The 22269-nt window shown below is 41.3% G+C and overlaps 1 protein-coding gene across 1 annotated transcript in view; it reads left to right on the forward strand.

Moving 5' to 3' along the window:
• Positions 1–22269, forward strand: part of LOC136877693 (facilitated trehalose transporter Tret1) — a 57062-nt gene that overhangs the window by 30443 nt on the left and 4350 nt on the right. The window contains exons 4-5 of the mRNA XM_067151905.2: positions 7339–7647; positions 10258–10369. Coding sequence (XP_067008006.2) covers positions 7339–7647; positions 10258–10369 — 421 coding nt within the window. The remainder of the gene's footprint in view (positions 1–7338; positions 7648–10257; positions 10370–22269) is intronic.

Below are 22269 nucleotides of genomic sequence, written 5' to 3' on the forward strand. Positions count from 1 at the left end.
CGTTAAGGGACCTAACAGATGCAACAGACTCAACCTACCTGAAAAATCAGCTGTCCTGAGAATGTTTTCCGTGGTTTGCCGTTCTCCTGCACCGGGCGAGTTGGCCATGCGATTAGGGGTGCGCATCTGTGAGCTTGCATCCGGGAGTTAGTGGGTTTGGACCCCACTATCGGCAGCCCTGAGGATGGTTTTCTGTGGTTTCCCATTTTCACACTAGGCAAACACTGGTGCTGTTCCTTAATTAAGGCGACGGCCGCTTCCTTCCCACTCCAGCCCTTTCCTATCCTATCGTCACCATAAGTCCTACCTGTGTCGGTGCGACGTAAAGCAAATAGCATTCTCCTGCATTAACACGAATGCCAGGACAGTTCCTAGTATAGGCCACGGCTGCCAACCCCATCACCTTCTCTGAACACCTCCTCCGCAGTGTTAAATCTCCCTGACCTGAAAGAAACGGCGTCACCGTCTAGGAGGCCCTTCAGGGACGGAATGGACATTTGTTTAGCAGTATAGGCTCCGTGCGCTGATGGGAGAAATGCACCGCTACGCTGCGAGTGGCGAACATTGTAAGTTAATGCGTTTCACCGCGCACATATACGCCGTCATCTCACAGCGTGCTACCATGGCTGACTAAATACACTGACTGACAGAGCAAATGCAACACCAAGAAGGAGTGGTCAGAACTTTATGCCAATTGCAGGGTAGACTGACGTCACTGACGTATGCTCATGATGTGAAATGCGCCGCTGTGCTGCGCACGTAGCGAACGATAAATGGGACACGGCGTTGGCGAATGGCCCACTTCGTACCGTGATTTCTCAGCCGACAGTCATTGTAGAACGTGTTGTCGTGTGCCACAGGACACTTGTATAGCTAAGAATGCCAGGCCGCCGTCAACGGAGGCATTTCCAGCAGACAGACGACTTTACGAAGGGTATGGTGATCGGGCTGAGAAGGGCAGGTTGGTCGCTTCGTCAAATCGCAGCCGATACCCATAGGGATGTGTCCACGGTGCAGCGCCTGTGGCGAAGATGGTTGGCGCAGGAACATGTGGCACGTGCGAGGAGTCCAGGCGCAGCCCGAGTGACGTCAGCACGCGAGGATCGGCGCATCCGCCGCCATGCGGTGGCAGCCCCGCACGCCACGTCAACCGCCATTCTTCAGCATGTGCAAGACACCCTGGCTGTTCCAATATCGACCAGAACAATTTCCCGTCGATTGGTTGAAGGAGGCCTGCACTCCCGGCGTCCGCTCAGAAGACTACTATTGACTCCACAGCATAGACGTGCACGCCTGGCATGGTGCCGGGCTAGAGCGACTTGGATGAGGGAATGGGGGAACGTCGTGTTCTCCGATGAGTCACGCTTCTGTTCTGTCAGTGATAGTCACCGCAGACGAGTGTGGCGTCGGCGTGGAGAAAGGTCAAATCCGGCAGTAACTGTGGAGCGCCCTACAGCTAGACAACGTGGCATCATGGTTTGGGGCGCTATTGCGTATGATTCCACGTCACCTCTAGTGCGTATTCAAGGCACGTTAAATGCCCACCGCTACGTGCAGCATGTGCTGCGGCCGGTGGCACTCCCGTACCTTCAGGGGCTGCCCAATGCTCTGTTTCAGCAGGATAATGCCCGCCCACACACTGCTCGCATCTCCCAACAGGCTCTACGAGGTGTACAGATGCTTCCGTGGCCAGCGTACTCTCCGGATCTCTCACCAATCGAACACGTGTGGGATCTCATTGGACGCCGTTTGCAAACTCTGCCCCAGCCTCGTACGGACGATCAACTGTGGCAAATGGTTGACAGAGAATGGAGAACCATCCCTCAGGACACCATCTGCACTCTTATTGATTCTGTACCTCGACGTGTTTCTGCGTGCATCGCCGCTCGCGGTGGTCCTACATCCTACTGAGTCGATGCCGTGCGCATTGTGTAACCTGCATATCGGTTTGAAATAAACATCAATTATTCGTCCGTGCCGTCTCTGTTTTTTTCCCAACTTTCATCCCTTTCGAACCACTCCTTCTTGGTGTTGCATTTGCTCTGTCAGTCAGTGTAATAACAGTGGGATTTCAGAGTGTTTTATGCAAGAACAATTGGCTACATTATTCCACACTTGTAGAAAGTGGTCGTGTAATAATAAACAAGAAAAACAGTTCGCAGGAAATAGCAACAGAGCAAAAACTGCAAATGTGATCAGAAAGGAACATTGTTTCACTAGATATCCTACCATTTCACGATACAGGCAATGTAGTAATTTATGTATTAGTAGCGGTGATAACGAGATTAATGTCCATATACACATTCAACAACGCTGTTTTCAGAAAAACATCCTTGGTCTAAATCTAATACGATATCATGTTAGCGTAGGTTAATGCTGCTAGTGAGGCGATTGATTTTAAATTTCAATTTTAATTAGTTTTAAATATAACCATGTTTTCTAAGGAAGGCCTTGGTAACAATCGTTATTATTTCATGAAGGCGAATAATTGTTTCGATGAAATGTAAGCATATTTCAGCTGTCGTTTATGCAGTTTTGCTCAGAACACGTCACCTCGCGTACTGACTGACCGTGTTAATGGTTTCGACCTTGCATCTCAAACGTAGGGAAAGAGAACTACAACAGGGGGAAGAGAATAGAGGAACTTTTTCTGATAAGAAGGGTCAGGCTTGATGTTGGATCTATTGAAATTCCTGATATTGAAACTGCATGTACACTATCAAAAATTATCCATGAGAAGACAAGTTCAGAATCACTTAAAGTTGCCAATAAGTGATTATTTATATGGTGTGTCTGTATGTATAATATGTTCAAGTCCACCTCCGTAATATAACGGTTGGGGCTACTAGCTGCCTTTCTCGGGGGCCCGGGCTTGAATCCTGACACTGTCAGAAACTTAAGATTGGCATGAGTGTTGGTATGTGGTTAAAGCGGTGCATGAAGCTCATTTTTTCCATTACGGGTGTGCTTGAAAAGAAATGCACCGCCTCGGGACGAGGACATGAATGTACGAATGTAAAATACGGTATTTCTGTGAGCTACTGATATTGCGTAATGGAGGCCTACTTGTGTAATTATATTTGTGTACTGCCTTTCCAAATCCATTTCGTTAGGTTGTAACGGAATACTATAAACTTTCACAATTTGGTCTATAGTACGGTATATTATTATTATTATTATTATTATTATTATTATTATTATTATTATTATTATTATTATTATTATTATTATTATAGCTATAATTAAGACCTGAAGTATAGTGGGAAGGCAGGGATGAAATGGCTTCATAGAGTAGTAAAATTAGCGTGGAGTGTTGGTAAGGTACCTTCAGATTGGACAAAAGCAGTAATTGCACCTATCTATAAGCAAGGGAACAGGAAGGATTGCAACAACTATCGAGGTATCTCATTAATTAGTGTACCAGGCAAAGTATTCATTAGCATCTTGGAAGCGAGGTTGCGATCAGTTGTTGAGAGGAAGTTGGATGAAAACCAGTGTGGTTTCAGACCACAGAGGGGCTGTCAGGATCAGATTTTCAGTATGCGCCAGGTAATTGAAAAATGCTACGATAGGAATAGGCAGTTGTGTTTATGTTTCGTAGATCTAGAGAAAGCATATGACAGGGTACCGAGGGAAAAGATGTTCACTATACTGGGGGACTATGGAATTAAAGGTAGATTATTAAAATCAATCAAAGGCATTTATGTTGATAATTGGCCTTCAGTGAGAATTGATGGTAGAATGAGTTCTTGGTTCAGGGTACTTACAGGAGATAGACAAGGCTGTAATCTTTCACCTTTGCTGTTCGTAGTTTACATGGATCATCTGCTAAAAGGTATAAAATGGCAGGGAGGGATTCAGTTAGGTGGAAATGTAGTAAGCAGTTTGGCCTATGCTGACGACTTGGTCTTAATGGCAGACTGTACCGAAAGCCTGCAGTCTAATATCTTGGAACTTGAAAATAGGTGCAATGAGTATGGTATGAAAATTAGCCTCTCGAAGACTAAATTGATGTCAGTAGGTAAGAAATTCAACAGAATTGAATGTCAGATTGGTGATACAAAGCTATAACAGGTCGATAATTTCAAGTATTTAGGTTGTGTGTTCTCCCAGGATGGTAATATAGTAAGTGAGATTGAATCAAGGTGTCATAAAGCTAATGCAGTGAGCTCGCAGTTGCGATCAGCAGTATTCTGTAAGAAGGAAGTCAGCTCCCAGACGAAACTATCTTTACATCGGTCTGTTTTCAGACCAACTTTGCTTTACGGGAGCGAAAGCTGGGTAGACTCAGGATATCTTATTCATAAGTTAGAAGTAACAGACATGATTGCTGGTACAAACAGGTGGGAACAATGTCAGGAGGGTACTCGGAATGAGGAGATAAAGGCTAATTTAGGAATGAACTCGATGGATGAAGCTGTACGCATAAACCGGCTTCGGTGGTGGGGTCATGTGAGGCGAATGGAGGAGGATAGGTTACCTAGGAGAATAATGCACTCTGCTATGGAGGGTAAGAGAAGTAGAGGGAGACCAAGACGACGATGGTTAGACTCGGTTTCTAACGATTTAAAGATAAGAGGTATAGAACTAAATGAGGCCACAACACTAGTTGCAAATCGAGGATTGTGGCGACGTTTAGTAAATTCTCAGAGGCTTGCAGACTGAACGCTGAAAGGCATAACAGTCTATAATGATAATGTATGTAATGTATGTATGTATGTATGTATGTATGTATGTATAATTAAGACTGTGGCAAAACAATACAATGTGTAGCCTATCTATTATGATGGGTGTTCTCTAAAAAAGATGGCCTACTGCAGCTTGCTCTGCAAATATAACATTGCTATAAATATTTGTTTCTAACAGTTTGCCTATTTGTAAAATGGTTAAAATACATGTTGTAAAGAGTTAGTTTGTATTAATTAAAATGTATAAATCCAGAATTATTTCTTGCGATTTACTGCTATGATCCGCCGTCTTTTCAAATGCATTACATGTGGTCGTGAAGAAAACCTTTGTATCACAGTCTCTATTAATGCAGCCAACAACAAACATATAGTTCTGCCCGGAAGTTATAGCATTTAGGAAATAATCATCTGAAGACAGCGTTGTAAAATGATTCTTCTTATTATTCTGCTGCTGCTGCTGCTTCTCCGTCTTAATTTGTTTATTGGGTTCCACTTTCGCCTTAGCCTATACCCTGCCACTAGTCGTTTTATCGTGTAAAGCCAAAACTATGAAGGATGGCATATTAATTGTAAAAGGAGGGGAGATAATAAATTAGGTGAAAGAAACATACGTAGGTATCATACAGTGTATCAAAAACAAAGCGAAACTTGGGATAGAGAATGTAAAGGGGCACAAGGTTCTACTCTTCACGCCAGTGTGAACTATCACGGCGGCTATCTACATCACAAATACGACCGGATCAACACATAGGGAATGTGGTCTTAGATTTGAATAATGGCTTTAGACAAAAACATAGAAAGGGATTCAGCGACAGAGGGCCACTGTAAAATGATTGAATATATGTATGTAAACATCAAACATATTCCAGCTTTTTATGGTCAGCTGTTGATGAAGCTGCCCGTAAGTACTTCTCGTAATGTCTACTCGCAGCAGCACATTGCTATACGCACGAATCCTATAGTAGTAGTAGTAGTAGTAGTAGTAGTAGTAGTAGCCTCTTTCTGCCTGAGCAGGCAGCCATCCCGTTCTGCCAGATGTTTCTGAAGGTGATAGAGGATGAGGGACAAGCAAAATCTCAGGACCCTGTATATTAAAAAAAAGAAACATTTGAATTCTTCTTCTTCTTCTTGTCGTTATTCTTGTCCTTCTTATTTCCTGGCTACTTCCTGTACGTGTCCATAAAGCAGGCGCTCCCGCGCTCACTCAGGATCGCCTCGCCTGAATCGGATAGAGTATGTCCGACGTTTTTGTACCAGATCTAATTGCACTTTACTTTTCTATAAGGCAACCTCAGCAGTTCGTTTCCATGTTGCCTTAGGACGCCCTCTTCCTTTCCTCGGCTCTTCGATGGCAAGAGCTTTCTGTACTAAATGGTGTACATCACATCTTCTGACGTGACCATACCAGCGGAGCTGTTTCTCCTCCATCTTGTCGCTGATGGACTCAAGTTTCAAAGATCCTCACGCATGATCACTGAGCACTTTGTTTAGCAGAGTAAGGCCCGATGACGATCGCAGCATGCGCAGCTCTGTGGCGTGCATTCTCTGCTCATGTTTCTTCTGTCTTGCCAGTATTTGGTTACTGGAGAAATTCAGAAAGTTGATGTGCAGGGAATGCAATCCACGCAAGAAGGGAAGATCGATAAATTGAGCACTAGAATGCGAGAGGGAGCTGACGCGCACAGACATGGAACTGAGATATTTTTCATCTTTCGTTTGTATTTATTGCACGAAATTGATCACATTAACAGACAGTTTTGGTTCATAAGCAATTATAGTCAAAAATATAGGAAAATTTAAATAGTCTTCGAATATCCATTATTTATCGTTAAAATGTCAGCTCCATGTCGCCAAATTTTAAAATGATATTTTAAAAATCGGTTACATTTACAAACTTTGAATTTTCATCAATTACTTGTTGTAAAATGCAGATAGGTTCAGATTTAGCCTACTTCAACATGAATTTCTTGTTATATTTAAGGATTACTAATAGTGTCTGGAGTTTAAGCCACACCGATTCTAGGCAGTCATCTATCACCGTCAGCCAATATGTCAACACTAAAACATGTGACAACAAGCGCGTGTGCTATTGGCTACCACTTGCTGACGTAATGTTACCGCGTGTCTTAGATCCCTTTCGCACTGCAAGATTGCTATTCAGAGATATTCCATAATCTTTATTTTGTACAGTGATAGAGTAAAAGTGGATAATATCTCTTGGTATCTTTATTATTTTCCTTCAGATCTACAGTAAATTACCCAATTGAACTGTTGTTCATCGGCCATACGACAGTATCAGTTGTTCATTTTATTCTGGCTTATAGGCTGGACATTGTTATTTTTCTCATTTAACAGATAAATTGTGTTCTTTACTGTAGATACGGAGGAAAATAATAAAGATACCAAGGTATATTCCCAAAAGTGGATAATAATTATTCATATATTGTGGTATAATAAATATATAATAATAATGTCCAAATATGTCGATAACTCATTTTTAACAATGTGTGGATTAGATCCCTCTCGTATTCTAGCACGCAATGGTGAGATAACTGCAATAACGTGACAACATAGCCTAGACTAGAGTAAGTAATTGATCTTCTTGAGGAGTCGAATGAATGTAATCAAGCAACACGCGTTTCTGTTGTAGGAAGAGGTGAAGGAATCACAGCTGACCGAAACCTCACTACGAGATCTGATAACAAACAAAGGTAACAGAAAGGCGCTCATAATATCGATGGGGCTGGTGGCTGGACAACAGCTCAGCGGAATCAACGCCATCCTTTTCTACAGCACCACGATCTTCGAAAAAACCCACAGTTCGCTATCAGCTGATGTCGCCACCATCATCATCGGTGTTGTCATGTTTCTGGCCTCCTGCATCACCCCGTTGGTGGTCGACCGGTTGGGACGTCGTCCACTGTTCTTCATCTCTGCAATCGGCATGACTCTGGGACAGGTAAGTCTGCTATACATTTGGACTGAATAAGTTACGGAGTTTCTGTAAGAAATATGCCTTCAATTTAAATCCAGTTTGTACGAACCCCTTGCACAGTGGGAAGAAATACTTGAAAAAGCTGGCCAAAAATCTAAAATAGTATTTAGTCAGAGTTTAGAGAATATTGAAGCCTTTGTGGCTCAGGCGGCAACGCGTACCGCTGGGTTCCGTGGTTCAAATCCCGATCACTCAATGTGAGATTTGTGCTGGACAAAGCGGAGGCGGGACAGGTTGTTCTCTGGGTACTCAGGTTTTCCCTATCATCTTTCATTCCAGCAACACTCTCCAATATCATTTCATTCCATCTGTCAGTCATTAATCGTTGCCCCAGAGGAGTGTGATAGGCTTCGGTAGCCGGAACAATTCCTGTCCTCGCCGCAAAGATGGGGGTTCCATGCATTCCATCCCTGACCCAGTCACTAACTAGAAAACAGGTTGTAGGTTTTCATTTTCATTAAAGAATGTTATAAAAAAATTACGTACGCTGTAGAGCGTATTGTCACTAATCTAAGTCATTACTATTTGTGAGCAATATACAGGGTGCGCATAAATTATTTGAGCGGTTTCAAAGTTCCTGTTTGTTTATTATTTGTTGTTACATTACAAAATTTTATAGACAGAAAAAACTCACAAAGTTTTTTATGAGCCTACAAGTGCTCGATATGTGCTCCATGAGTGACTCTACACTCATCAACTCTATAGTCAAGTTCGTCCCACACCCGACGTAGCATCTCGCTGTCAATTTGACCAAAGGCGTTGATGATGCGGGCCCGCAGTTCTGTTAGATTAGCCGGTAATGGTGGCGTAAAAACTGCGTTTTCCCATAACCCCATACGAAGAGGTTGCAAGGGGTGAAGTCAGGAGAGCCTGCAGGCCATGCCAAGAGGGCGTGATCTTCATTCCCGATACGACCGATCCATCTATCTGGAAGTCTGCAGTTCAGAAAGTCACGAACATCAACGTGGAAATGAGGTGGAGCACCATCCTGTTGGTAGTTGAAGTTCATGCTATCGGTCTCCAACTGTGGCATGGGCCAATTCTCCAGCATATCCAAATAGATGAGCTCTGTAATGGATTTTTCAGTGAATAAGAAGGGACCGCAAACTTTAAATTTTGAGATGGCACACGCTCCGCCGTTTATTCAAGCACACCAGGCCGGCCTGTTGATTTTCCCTAGCACAAACGTCGCGTGGTTTTGAACTGTACATACCATCGGCGAATGGAGTTGGTGCTCCACCTCATTTCCATGTTGATGTTCGTGACTTTCTGAACAGCAGACTTCCAGAAAGATGGATCTGTCGTATCTGGAATCAGTGGTATATAAAACTGTTATGGCCTCATGGCATGGCCTCCACGCTCTCCTGATCTCATCCCTTGCGAATCTTCGTATGGGATTATGTGAAAATAACTTTGTGAGCTTTTCTGTCTGTCATATAATTTTGTAATGTTACAACAAATAATAAACAAACAGGAATTTTTTAAAACCGCTCAAATCATTCGTGCACACCCAGTACATTGATCATAGGAAAGCAAGCTCACTCCCATTTCCTGAGTATGGCTCTATGACAGCCAAGGTGGATCAGTTGACGATCCAACAAGACTTCGGGCTGAGGATTCAACATACGTTCTTCATAACAGTTTTACATACCACTGAAGCTTAGCTGCATTGACTAATTAGAGCCTTTTGAAGTTATTTATAGATGCCGACGTTTTAGGGACTGATAGGTTAAAATGCAAACTAATTGGGTTACTAGGAAATGTCGTCTAGTCTGCTGATGATATTTTTTGTTTGTTTGTTACGAGTTTGGAGATTTCTGACAGCAATGCAAAGCTTATTTTCAAACTTTTTTTCAGCAGATTGTAGATTTCAAATCAGTCTGTCTGTTAAATAGTTAAGACAAGCATCGCTGTGAAGATGTCGCAAAGCAAAGAGAAAGTGTTTAATTTTGAAGAAAAGTTACAAACAACGTGGCGATTACAAAATGGGGAAACAAACCTCAGCGTCACGAAGGAATTGGGAGTATCACACCCAACAATTTCTACAATTTGGAGGGACAAAAAGAACATCTCATTTATTAGCCAAGGTCGTGGATTGATCAGCTTACATTTTTCTACTTTTTTCCTTAATGTTTTATATTTTGCTGACATATTATGCTGGACGTACTGTGTACATATTAGAAGAAAAATTCCTCCCACTGCACAAATAATCTACTTCAAATACAGTATTTATTTCCCCTATGTCCTTGAAGTATTACCTTATTCTTTTAATTAACCATATAAGTGTGAAGCCTAAAACTTGAAGATATGGCATTTTTTGCAACAAAAGACCTGGTTTTTGCAACTATTGCCAATAACGACCATAAATTAGTGGTCCCTTCCGAGTCGTTATAACAGGTTTCTACTGTATTCTCAAGCACAAATGATGTTGAAAGGACCCTATGGTACTCAATTCACGATAGGTACTTCACATTTCTTTAGCTTCACAGCCTCCTTTTCAAGCTCTACCAAACAGTTTTAAGGGGTACTAGCACCTCTATCTATACTAACTTAAATTCCATTTTTTCCCTGCAGGCCGTGTTGGGAGCGTACTTTTATATGAGTGATGAGGACGAATCCTCGGTGGAGGATATTGGTATTCTCCCCATCATCTCGCTCATTTTCTACATCATCGTCTACTGTCCAGGTAAGTTACGTCTCAAGCTCACTGAAGTGGCTTTCAATTTAATCTTACTAATAAGAATCTGGTGTAGTCTGCACATTCGCTTTCTTTTCCATTTTGAGAGGTATAACAGATACAGAGCTGATATCCACCACTTTTAGAAGTTATGGATGGCTGTAATACTACTATTTGGATCGAATAAATGCCAACGATCTTTTCCACGAGACTTCCCGATATTAACTTTTACCTTTAACCCCATGGCACTACAGTCCTAATGGCTGTTGGCCCACCAAGTGAGCAGTGCTTTGCGCGATGTTCTGCAGATTACGACGTAACGTGTGGTCAGCAGGATGAATCATCTCGGCTATTATTCTTGGCTTTATAGACGGGGGCCGGTATCTCACCGTCAGATAGCTCCTTAACTGTGATCATGTACACTGCGTGGACCTCGAACCAGCCCCCACTTAGAGGTACAAATCCATGGTCTAGACGGGAATCGAATCCAGTGCCAGAATATTCAGCATTGCGCCCAACAATTCATATGGCCACGGCTTCGATTCCCGACTGGCGCGAGGATTTTAGTCATGTTTAGTCAATTCGTTATGGTAATAATAGAATATAGCTGGTGGACACAAATGCTCCGTAGACCAGGCAATCGTTTATCTTCAAAGATGAAGACTTTCACGGCCGGTGTCTCTATAATAAAAATCTTCCGGGCTATTCCGCCATGGTCAAACGCTCTCATTTATTCCAGACGTTTCGACTACTGGGACCACGGCAGAATAGCCCGGAAGATATTTATTACATCGTTTATCTACCTTTACTCAGCTTCTACAACTTTACACTTTCCCTTTTTTCTAAATCAATTAAAACGAGTTCCGTTTGAAAAGTTAACAATACAATCAATAAACGGAAACGCCTGATGTGTAGGCAACAAGTTGGACACGGCAGTAATTAAAGTTGCATCTTACCTGCCCAATTTAACACTTATATTCATAGAAACCAGAACATCTTCAAAGACTAGAGATAGGAAGTTCATATTTACAGTACATATGTACTAGTATGTTCTGAAGAAATGATTAGCATTTGAACCATTTCAGCCCTCAGGTTCAAGGTCCACATCGATATCTCGGTGCACCACCGCCGACTAGTAAAATGTGCCTGCGGTTCTCGTTGTCGCTATAAACCGAAGGTAATGGATGAGTGTGACTTGAGCAGACGTGCAGGATGCCTCGCAGACGTATGCGAGAACCGTACCACCAAATGAGTGAGTATGAAAGAGGGCGCATTATTGGGATGAGAGAACATGATGCATCCATCCGGGAAATTGCTACTCGTGTGGGACGAAGTGTGTCGGCAGTGCAACGGGTGTGTACAGAATGGTTCACAGAAGGCCGTAGAATGCGACGAGATGGGTCTGGTCGTACCATCCAGACCACCCCCAGAGAAGATCGACACCTCATCCGAATGGTATTGCAGGACAGATCTGCGTCGTCCTCGGCTCTGGCGCAACAGTGGAACAGTGTAACACATCGTACACTATCAGGAGTGACAGTCCATCACCGTTTATTTCGGTCTGGGTTGCCGCCGCGTCGTCCACATCTCCGTCTACCTTTGACTAATATGCATAAACATGCTAGACTGCAATGTGTATGGAACGACGTTACTGGGGACAGGAATGGCAGATTCCAGGTTCTGTTTGTTTGAAAGTGATGGCCGCATTTTCGTTCGCCGCAGACAGGGGGAGAGGCATCACATTGACTGCATTCGCACAAGACATACAGCGCCATCTCAAGGCCTTATGGTGTGCGGTGCTATTGGGTATAACAATAAATGACAGTTGGCGCGTGCCCAGGGCAGTGTACCAGTTTGACCTACGTGAATGGCACCCTGCGACCCGTAGCCATACTTACTGTACGACATCCCAGACGCCATATTTTAGCAGGACAATGCGCGACCACATGTTGCTGCACGAACATGTGCCTTCTTTTTGTCAGAGGATGTCAGAGTGTTGCCCTGGCCCGCCCGATCATCGGACTTGTCGCCAAACGGAAATGTGTAGGATATGGTGAAACGACGGATGCGGCACTGTGACCCAATGCCAACCACCAGAGATGAACTGTGGAACTAGCTGAAAGCAGCATGGATGCCATTCGCGCCTTATACTCGTAGATGCCATCACGCATGGAACAAGTTATCAGTACCCATGGAGGACCCAGTGCCTGCTAGGTAACAGGACAAATGCTGCTCTAGGTAACTGAAATGCTAATCGTTTCTGCAGAACATTTTAATGAACATGTCCTGTAAATTCGAACTTCTTATCTCTAGGCTTTCAAGGTGTTCTGTTTTTTATGAACATACTGTACTAGGAAAGATAGCGTAGTTTATTCCTTCAGTTGACTTTGTACAGCTTTACAACTGCACTTCTGTAGTCAGTATTAACAATAGTGAGAGCACAAAGTTACCTACTAATAACCCATTAAATGTATAGGGGGACTGCACAAAATAAATGTAAGGGAGGTGCAGAGAGCAAACGTTTTTGACACACTTCACAAAACAGACATCATAGGCACTCACAAAAAGTTCAGAACAAACCTCTAACTTCCGACAGGAGCAAGTAATAAAAATAATGGGCCACAGTGATCACAAAAATTCGTGACAGCTAGATCAAAGGACGCATACCTGGGTGCGGTGAAGGTTTCACCTCGATCAGCTACTATCCACTCTTAGAGAATTCTTTTTTTTTTTTTTTTTTTTTTTTGCTAGTTGGTTTACGTCGCACCGACACAGATAGGTCTTATGGCGACGATGGGACAGGGAAGGGCTAGGAGTGGGAATTAAGCGGCCGTGGCCTTAATTAAGGTACAGTCCCAGCATTTGCCTGGTGTGAAAATGGGAAACCACGGAAAACCATTTTCAGGGCTGCCGACAGTGGGGTTCGAACCTACTATCTCCCGAATACTGGATACTGGCCGCACTTAAGCGACTGCAGCTATCGAGCTCGGTCTTAGAGAATTCATAGCTGAATATATCCGTGACGAGAATTGATGGAAAGTGATGCATGCAACCTAACACGCAACAGTCTGTCGTGCAGCGTATCGTGAAACTAGTCCTCTTTTAGTGTATAAAAGTAGACGATGCGATAACATACTGTAACGTGCTGGCGGATAAGTAAATAAAAGCACAACGCTGGTAGCGTGTATTCTAAGATTTATTCACTAACACTAACTGCTTACACAACTACACAGGCACACAATTACATCAGTTCACGCTCCCTCTTTTCACTCACCGCTCACTACTTTTCACTTACTCGTTACAACTAGAAGAACAACACTACACACTCTTCCACAGCTCACACGGTGCCACGATTATTCACCCTGTTGCTCTCACGGCCACTCAGTTCACAGCTAGCGCTGCGCAAACCCGTATGACATTCACTGCCCGTTCACTCCCACGCCGAACCCTTCCACGCTGCACCGGACACAACACTTACTCACAGCAGCCGGATACGAGCGAATGCAATCCTCGGCGACAGACAGACAGATAGACAGACAGACACACAGACAGAACGACCACCCATTTCCACAGACAGGACACACAGACTCCTCAAGTTGGGCTTAACCTCAATTCGATCTCTCACTGTTCACAGTGGCACTCCTCGACAACACTCACTCTCAGATTGCTAACACCACTCGGCTCGGAATCAGCATGGCGGACAGTGCCACAATGCTTTGTAGCCACGAAATATGCAGACATCGAGAGGTTGAATTTGTCTAGTAGTTTCAACTGTTGTGAATTTCAACATCACACTTTTTACAGGAGGGATACTTTTGCTCTAAAAGGGAATGAATTGTATAAGCAGATTTTTATAAGAGTTTTTATTTATTTATTTATTTATTTATTTATTTATTTATTTATTTATTTATTTATTTATTTATTTATTTATATTTATTTATTTATTTATTTATTTATTTATTTATTGTCAAGCAGCGAAGTTAGGATGCATGCCCCTCTCTTACACTTAACCACATTTACGATACTTTCCTGCAGATATATTACCTCATTATTTAGTAGAATTACATTATGCTAACACACGCGCTATCACTCTCACTCACATTCATAAAGGAATTAAAATATTATACTGTAAATTAACCAATATGATATGATATTGCTCAAACACACACACAAAATAAATGCAGATATTACAACACAACTAACAGCCAGGTCTACGTATAGCAGAAAAACACAGTCTATCGCCATTCACTCACTCAGTTATACAGTACACACGTCAGTCGGTAGCTTTCAACAGGTAATCTTGGCAAAGTCTCTTGAATTTAGTTAATGAGTCACTGTCCCTGAGTGGTAAGGAATTCCAAAGTCTGAAGCCGGTCACAGTAAAAGAATTGTTATACGCAGACGAATGATGAATAGGAATTGCAAGGGAAGATCCAGCCTAATATTACAGTTATGAAATTAGGGGAGAAAGTTAAATTTAGAGGAAATGTAATGAGACGAGTTGCTATGTAGGAGTTTATGTACCACAAGTAGGTGATATTTACGACATTTGACAGGTTTCAGCCAGTTAAGTTCTTGATAGTAATGAGTTGTGGAACTGAAACGACACTGCTGGATTTTTGTAAAACCATATGAAATATGGCAATAAGGAGAAAAACGCTACCTAACAGAGAATTGAGAGGAATTGTGTGGTGGCTTATGGGATTTTAGAAAAATAAGGGTTAGAGAGAGTAATAACGAAAATCAATGTCTGCTCTGTGGAGAAGAAATGGAAGAAGAGTTTTTAGGCCAACCGAAGAACTGAGAGTAAAATATTCTGGGAAGTGAATATAGAACCAAAATAGAAACAGAGAGAGAATTATATACAGCTGCTAAAATATTACATAAAATGTGGATTACACGGGGATGATTGGAAACCTTTTGGATTTTAAAAACGATGTGGAGAAAATAAATTATAAACGTCAAAACAAATACAAACGAGAGTAATGAAGGATAAAGATAAAATGGATAAGCACTGTGGGCAGCCCTGAAGATGGTTTTCCGTGGTTTCCCATTTTCACACCAGGCATATGCTGGGGCTGTACCTTAAATAAGGCCACGGCCGCAGTCCTAGCCCTTTCCTGTCCCATCGTCGCAATAAGACCTATCTGTGTCGGTGCGACGTAAAGCAAATAGCAATTTTTTTTTTGCTAGGGGCTTTACGTCGCACCGACACAGATAGGTCTTATGGCGACGATGGGATAGGAAAGGCCTAGGAGTTGGAAGGAAGCGGCCGTGGCCTTAATTAAGGTACAGCCCCAGCATTTGCCTGGTCTGAAAATGGGAAACCACGGAAAACCATTTTCAGGGCTGCCGATAGTGGGATTCCAACCTACTATCTCCCGGATGCAAGCTCACAGCCGCGCACCTCTACGCGCACGACCAACTCGCCCGGCAAAAAAAAAAAAAAAAAAAAAAAAAAAGATGGATAAGAAGTCTGCAAATCTTAGAATAATGAATTTAATTTCTAGTAGGTTAAACATTACAGTCAAATGTAGCAATATATAAATGGTTGTATGGTCGTGTCATTATTTTCTATTCATAATTCTGCCGTTCAGTAAGGGATGTTGTTAATGGTAGGACACTCCAAAAAGTAAGCATTAAATGAGCTAAGGCAAGATACATGTTGTCCTAGACAATATAGCATTGTTAACGTCTAGGACAAAATAATAATAATAATAATAATAATTATTATTATTATTATTATTATTATTATTATTATTATTATTATTATTATTATTATTATTATTATTATTATTATTATTATTATTATTATTATTATTATTATACGATCTTCCTGCAACAGCTGCAGGTTGCCCAAAGACAAAGAGTACCTTCACAACAATAATGGGTGTGGATACAGTAGATAATGTGATCGTATGATGTTAAATATAGGCAGTCGAGTGAGGCATGTCAAACATTTATTATTTGAAGTCCGCAAGCATGGTTCTTGAAGATCATGATGGACTTCTTGAGTGTGGTAATCGCGATTTTATCGTAGATAACATCTCTATTCAGCCCAAAGGTATTGCAGAGGTTGAAAAAATGTAGGTATGGTTCCTGGAGCACCTAACATCAATCCAATTACAGAAATAGATAAGAACTTGTATTTTCGCTTGTAGAAGTCCACTGTTTCTTCATAAATTATTCTTTTTTTCTGCATCGACCTCTTCCGGCTGGTTTTCATGGATCTCAAATCTTATTGTTGGATCAACGATCAAACCTTCAGAACAGGATGGCTTAAAAGCAATAATGTCAATGCGTCGGTTGCTTCCTCTGTTGGAGAGACTGTAGACATTATAAACTTGTCCTCTCAGAGCGTTAGATATCATTGATCTGGCTACATTATGGCATGAGGTAAGTAGTAATTCACCATGTGGACAGGCTCCCAGGACATGTGAAAGAGTTTCGAACTCTCTGTGGCAACGCCGACAGAGGCTGTTGCCCTGGGATCAGCCAGGTACAGTACGCACAGCAGAGACATTGGCGTTCATTTTTATTGCATCACGCCATTCACTGCAAACAATCCTTTATGATCACGAATCCATGTATTCGCTGGAGTATACTGTTTAAACAGGACTACACCTTTTCCTTTATGCTCTTTCTTGCTCCAGTTGTGATAGTACATATATCACACCCCCGAATTATATGTAGAAGTTAGAGATATTATTGTCAGTATTCGATTTATTATTATTATTATTATTATTATTATTATTATTATTATTATTATTAGTATTTCATTTATATATTTTGCCATTTATATTGGTAAGCTGGAAGATATCCACATATGTAGGTATGAGTAATTTGTTTTGCACGAGTGGGAAAACATTGCTTTAATAACTCTGGTAATTTGAATGAGTCATCTGGCTACCCCAGTGTTTGTTCATGTACTTGTGTCAGGAAATTCCATTAGTCATGTATATATCCTAGCCTGATGAGATGAGCTTGTTGTTGTACCAGGGAAATTTGATGATTCATGTAAAACTCCCGAGTGTTTGTTTATAACTTGGGAGAAAGAAGAGGTTTACTCATGATTGGCTAGCAAGCACCAATCCAGACGTATCATCTGAGAGGAGGGGGATGTTGATGTCTATAAAGGTTGATCATACGGCGGCAACCTAGGACATTGTAAGAAACATTGCAAGAGACATTGTAAGGGTGATTGTAGAGGTGATTGTAAAGGAACGAGAAGGAAGATAACTACAACTACAACTACAACTGAGGCACTGTACGGGAAGGAAGTGGGGCTGATACACGGTAGTGGAGTGACACGGCTGCAATGGACTGGACTTCAAACGTTTGTGGAGCGTAGTCTTGTTATGTTCGTAGAAAGTGGATGATTGTGGAGAGTGCTTGCGCATTAAGTATTGTAGCACTTGTGGTGGCCTAGCATTATATGTTGGTGAAAGCTATCTCAGACTTTCCATAATTTATGTTGAGGATCGACAGACGTGTGTATATATCTTTACAAGTGTTAAAATATGTGAACACAGTAGTACAGGGTACAGTATCTGTATGATGTGATAACTGCCGATTATGAGAATCGGTAAGTCGAATTGATATAGAGACAGTGAAGGGTATTTATCTTCATACATGTACATTGTTCATCGGACTATTTACAAATGGTAACTTAGTTCTCGCTTTCGTTTTCCCACGATTTGCATTATTATTGTTGTTGTTGTAAATATGGAGTCTTCCAGCAATATTTTATGTGTGTATTATATGTATAATGTTGTATGTTGATGAGGTGCTCATGCACGGAATTTGTTCAGAATATAGTTAGCTATTTTAGAATCAGTGTTATTGATGAACCTAGGTGCAGTTCCTACCTAATTAGTCGTTTTCAGGAGGTTAGGTAAGGCCTGCAGCAGATGTACCAGTACGCAGCATTATGTACACGCCCTGGGATATAAAGTTTATCATGCTCTTATCTAAATTCGAGGGATCCATTCTGGTGAACTCTGGCGCCCATACTACGGACATTTCGGTTAATTATGCTTATTAATTTTATTAAGTTTTTGAGTAATTTTATTTATATATTTTTATTCATGATTTTATTATTATTATTTATTTGGTAGTCATCAAAATAGTTACACAGTTGTCAAAAGCTCTTCTTCTCAATTCGAGTCGGACTTTCTTTGTATCTAAAATCCATGTCTTTTGTCTCGAATAGATTCTGTTTCTGCTACATTCAATGCGGCGAGGCTTGTGCTGATTTCTTGACATAAGTTTCTCGTTGAATGTAGAAAATTATTGTTGGAAGATTTCAAAATTTTGCATGCATTAATATGTTGCAGATATATTTCCCATGATACACAAAATAAACCCAGACCTTTAAATTTCATTTCAACGTATATCATATCATTCGGGACATCCATGGGAAGTTGCAAAATTTCCTTTAATGGCCCCCTTAACCATATCAGCGTCATTTGTAAATTTGACTGGAATCTTTTGTGGTGGTACTGTCCGAAATGTTTATACCAAACTGGGACAAATTGAAGTGTTTACGATTACAAATTTTTGATCGGAATGCAAAAGCGGTGAAGAAATGAGGAGCTCTAGGGTGTTTTTGAGCTTATTTAGGACCGGACTGGAAAGTAATTTCATTGGAGAAATTTACACCCATATACTTAATAGATTCTCCTTTCTTCGACCTGTTTTTCATCTGCCGCGAATAGATTTTCTTCTGACAGGTGACCATGTTTGATGCATATTCCTTTACATTTTCCAATACTGATGTTAAGTCCAATTTCTTGTAGTTGATATATGGACGCATGAGCAAGTACGAAAGCTGACTCATAATCTTTTCCAACAATAACTACATCATCAGCAAAACTTAATACTGTTAGAGCTTCGCGACCTGGACTCAACTGAAAGCCATATTGGGTAGATATCGACGTTTCGCTAAGGTCATCCAGAATATGATTGATGGCGAGATTGAACAGGATTGGCGACAGAGGAGAAGCTTGCATAACTCCCCTGCTTATCAAGAGAGGTCTTGTTTTGCTTCCCTGCGTTGAATTTGTGTGACATTTCCTGTTTGCAGATTCATGATTAAATTCGTAAGTTTGGTTGGAATTGGTAACGACTTTAGTGTCTCATTTAAATGGGCATGACCAACGTTGTCAAGGGCTATATGGATATCTCAGAAAATAGTAGTCAGATTAGCTTGTTTGTTTTTGGCTTCACAGAGAAGAGAGTCGAGTATCGCTGTGTTGACATGCGTTCCAGAGGAGTTAGTAAATCCTCGTTGATTGGGGTTTAAGACAATATGTTCACGAAGACGCCTGTCAAGGACCCGCTCAATTATTCTCCTTATTACTGAACAGATTGTGATAGGTCTTCAGTTCTTAATATTGAGTGTATCTCCACCTTTATGGATTAGAACAGTCCTGGCCTGTTTGAAGATAGAAGGTACAACCCCAGTTTTCAACATACGTGTGGCAATGTGAGATATTATGTCCATTGCAATACTTTGATAACTCTTACAAGGACGTGGTCTGGACCGGGTGATGTGTCTACGGCTATATGATTAACGGCAAAGCTGATTTCATCTGGGCTTATAGTGTCATTAAATAAAATGTACATTTGTTCCCTATCAATATCACTTGTATGAGATGGGTATTCGGATCGAATCATGTCATTAGGTTGCCCAAGAATTTAAGAGAAATAATGAAATATTTCATCCGAAGGAATTTTACAGTTTTCAGCATTGGAATTTAAAACAGATCTAATAGCCTTTCTGCGCTGATTGTAAAAGTGGTGCTGGGTAAGCTGATATTTGTATTTTTCGCGGCGTTTTATTCGGTCCACTTTTGTTGCCCGTTCAGGGTTGGTTGTCTGTTTATATTTCCGACTCGTTGGCTGAACGGCCAGCGTACTGGCCTTCGGTTCAGAGGGTCCCGGGTTCGATTCCCGGCTGGGTCGGGGATTTTAACCTTAATTGGTTAACTCCAATGGCACGGGGGCTGGGTGTATGTGTTGTCTTCATCATTATTTCATCCTCATCACGACGCGCAGGTCGCCTGCGGGAGTCAAATAGAAAGACCTGCACCTGGCGAGCCGAACCCGTCCTGGGATATCCCGGCACTAAAAGCCATACGACATTTCATTTCATTTTCATTTTCATTTCCTTTGGTTGTCTGTGATTTGTTTATTTTTCGTATAGGGGTAGTATTTTCGTGACGGATGTTTGGGGCCAGGAAGTAGATCAATCGCAGAGGCCAAGAACTCACACCAAATGTTAATCTCATGGTCAAATTGCTCGTCTGTCAAATTGTTTAAAAATCTACTTCGCCACTGCATCATTTTCTACTTAAATTCATGCGGTAATGTGTTGACATCTTTAGTTTCCGTGTTAGCATGATGGTCACTTTCTTGAACGATTGTTTCGATATTTTGAGAGGGATCAGCCCCCTGTCGATTTCTAGAAACTAAAATTTGACAACTTGACGGTGAATATCAGGATGAGCTCTGATGATGTGTATTTTGACCCCACGTGAACTGGAGTAATGATATCAGCAGTGTGGACACTGACAATTGATGTCGTCAAATGCCTGATTTGAAGAATTCGCAATGTGTCTAGCTGATAAACTTGTATGAAGAGTTTGAGATGCCTGGGGAATTCCTAAATTAACGTGCAATTGTTCACTATCTACCAATGATGAGTCCTGAGGTAGTGGCTCGTGAGCTCTTGCTATGTGTATGTTAATGCCCCTCTTTGTAAGCTTTCTGGGACATATCTTGCATTCAATAAACGTAGGCACAGCACTTGAAGTGCTTGATGCTTCTCGAGAATCGACCATGCTCTGGAGTGTTTGGCTAATCTGTAATAATGCTGTTTTTGAATGATAGATATTAGCGAATCAGATGGTTCTTTCCACTGCTAACACAAAGGTAAACAGCTGATGTAAAGTGTCAGAATAATAATAACGCTTATATATCGTCATATGCTCAACGACAGTGGTACAGAAATCAACCAACGAAGCCGTCATAGAAGGTACCCCACAATGTTATCACGGAGGTTGTACATTGGTAATGTAACAGAGTGAAATCAGATGTACATCATTAAAATAATCTATACTATATCATAAAGGTTCTACCACAGTACTTCCATCCAGTTACTTATATTGTAAGATTTGTTATATAAATTCAATATATCCAATAAAATGTCCAAATGCAGCCCCTAACCTAGATTGTTGGTATCGTATGTAAGCAGATTAGACTGTTTAGCCACAAACAATATGGTCACGAGATGATACAATTCTTACTCATAAGGGCCTAAAGACTGTAAATTGTCTTAAACGGAGATTGTCTTAGTTAATCTTCAAAATAGTCGTGATATAGAATAACATAGCAACCATTCGATGAACGTAAACAAACAACACGTGTACTAACCTGTAAGTATACGACAAAACAACTATAAACGCAGAAAACGACACAAGCCACAATGTAAACTACAAATATTTCAAAATATCATCAAGACCAGAAAATCTATAATAAACATGAATATTAACCGTAATGAAATGTCAAATTGTCAAGATCAGGATGTGTCTCTTGACTACCAAGTCTCGTGGAGAAGTATAAAAGGAAAATGTAATGCAAGTATCAAAATTTAATGAATTGCAATGAAAGAGTGCTATCTCCCTTAGTTCCGGAAGATACGGGACTAGCGGATGGGAGTACTCTATTCTATTCTATTCTAGCGAGGAGTTATACGCACGTCATAGCTCAAGTTAAAAATGAATCTGAGGCAACAGTTAAGAGCTCGCTGCAATATCCTCGTTTGTTCTTTAGTTGCGTCAAGAAGGATTACGTCACAGTAGTCGAGGATAGGAAGAATTAAAGTTTGAACTGCAGTAGTCTTTGTC

The sequence above is a fragment of the Anabrus simplex genome, chromosome 7 (assembly GCF_040414725.1).
Source record: "Anabrus simplex isolate iqAnaSimp1 chromosome 7, ASM4041472v1, whole genome shotgun sequence".
In the NCBI taxonomy this organism is placed as follows: Eukaryota; Metazoa; Arthropoda; class Insecta; order Orthoptera; family Tettigoniidae; genus Anabrus; species Anabrus simplex.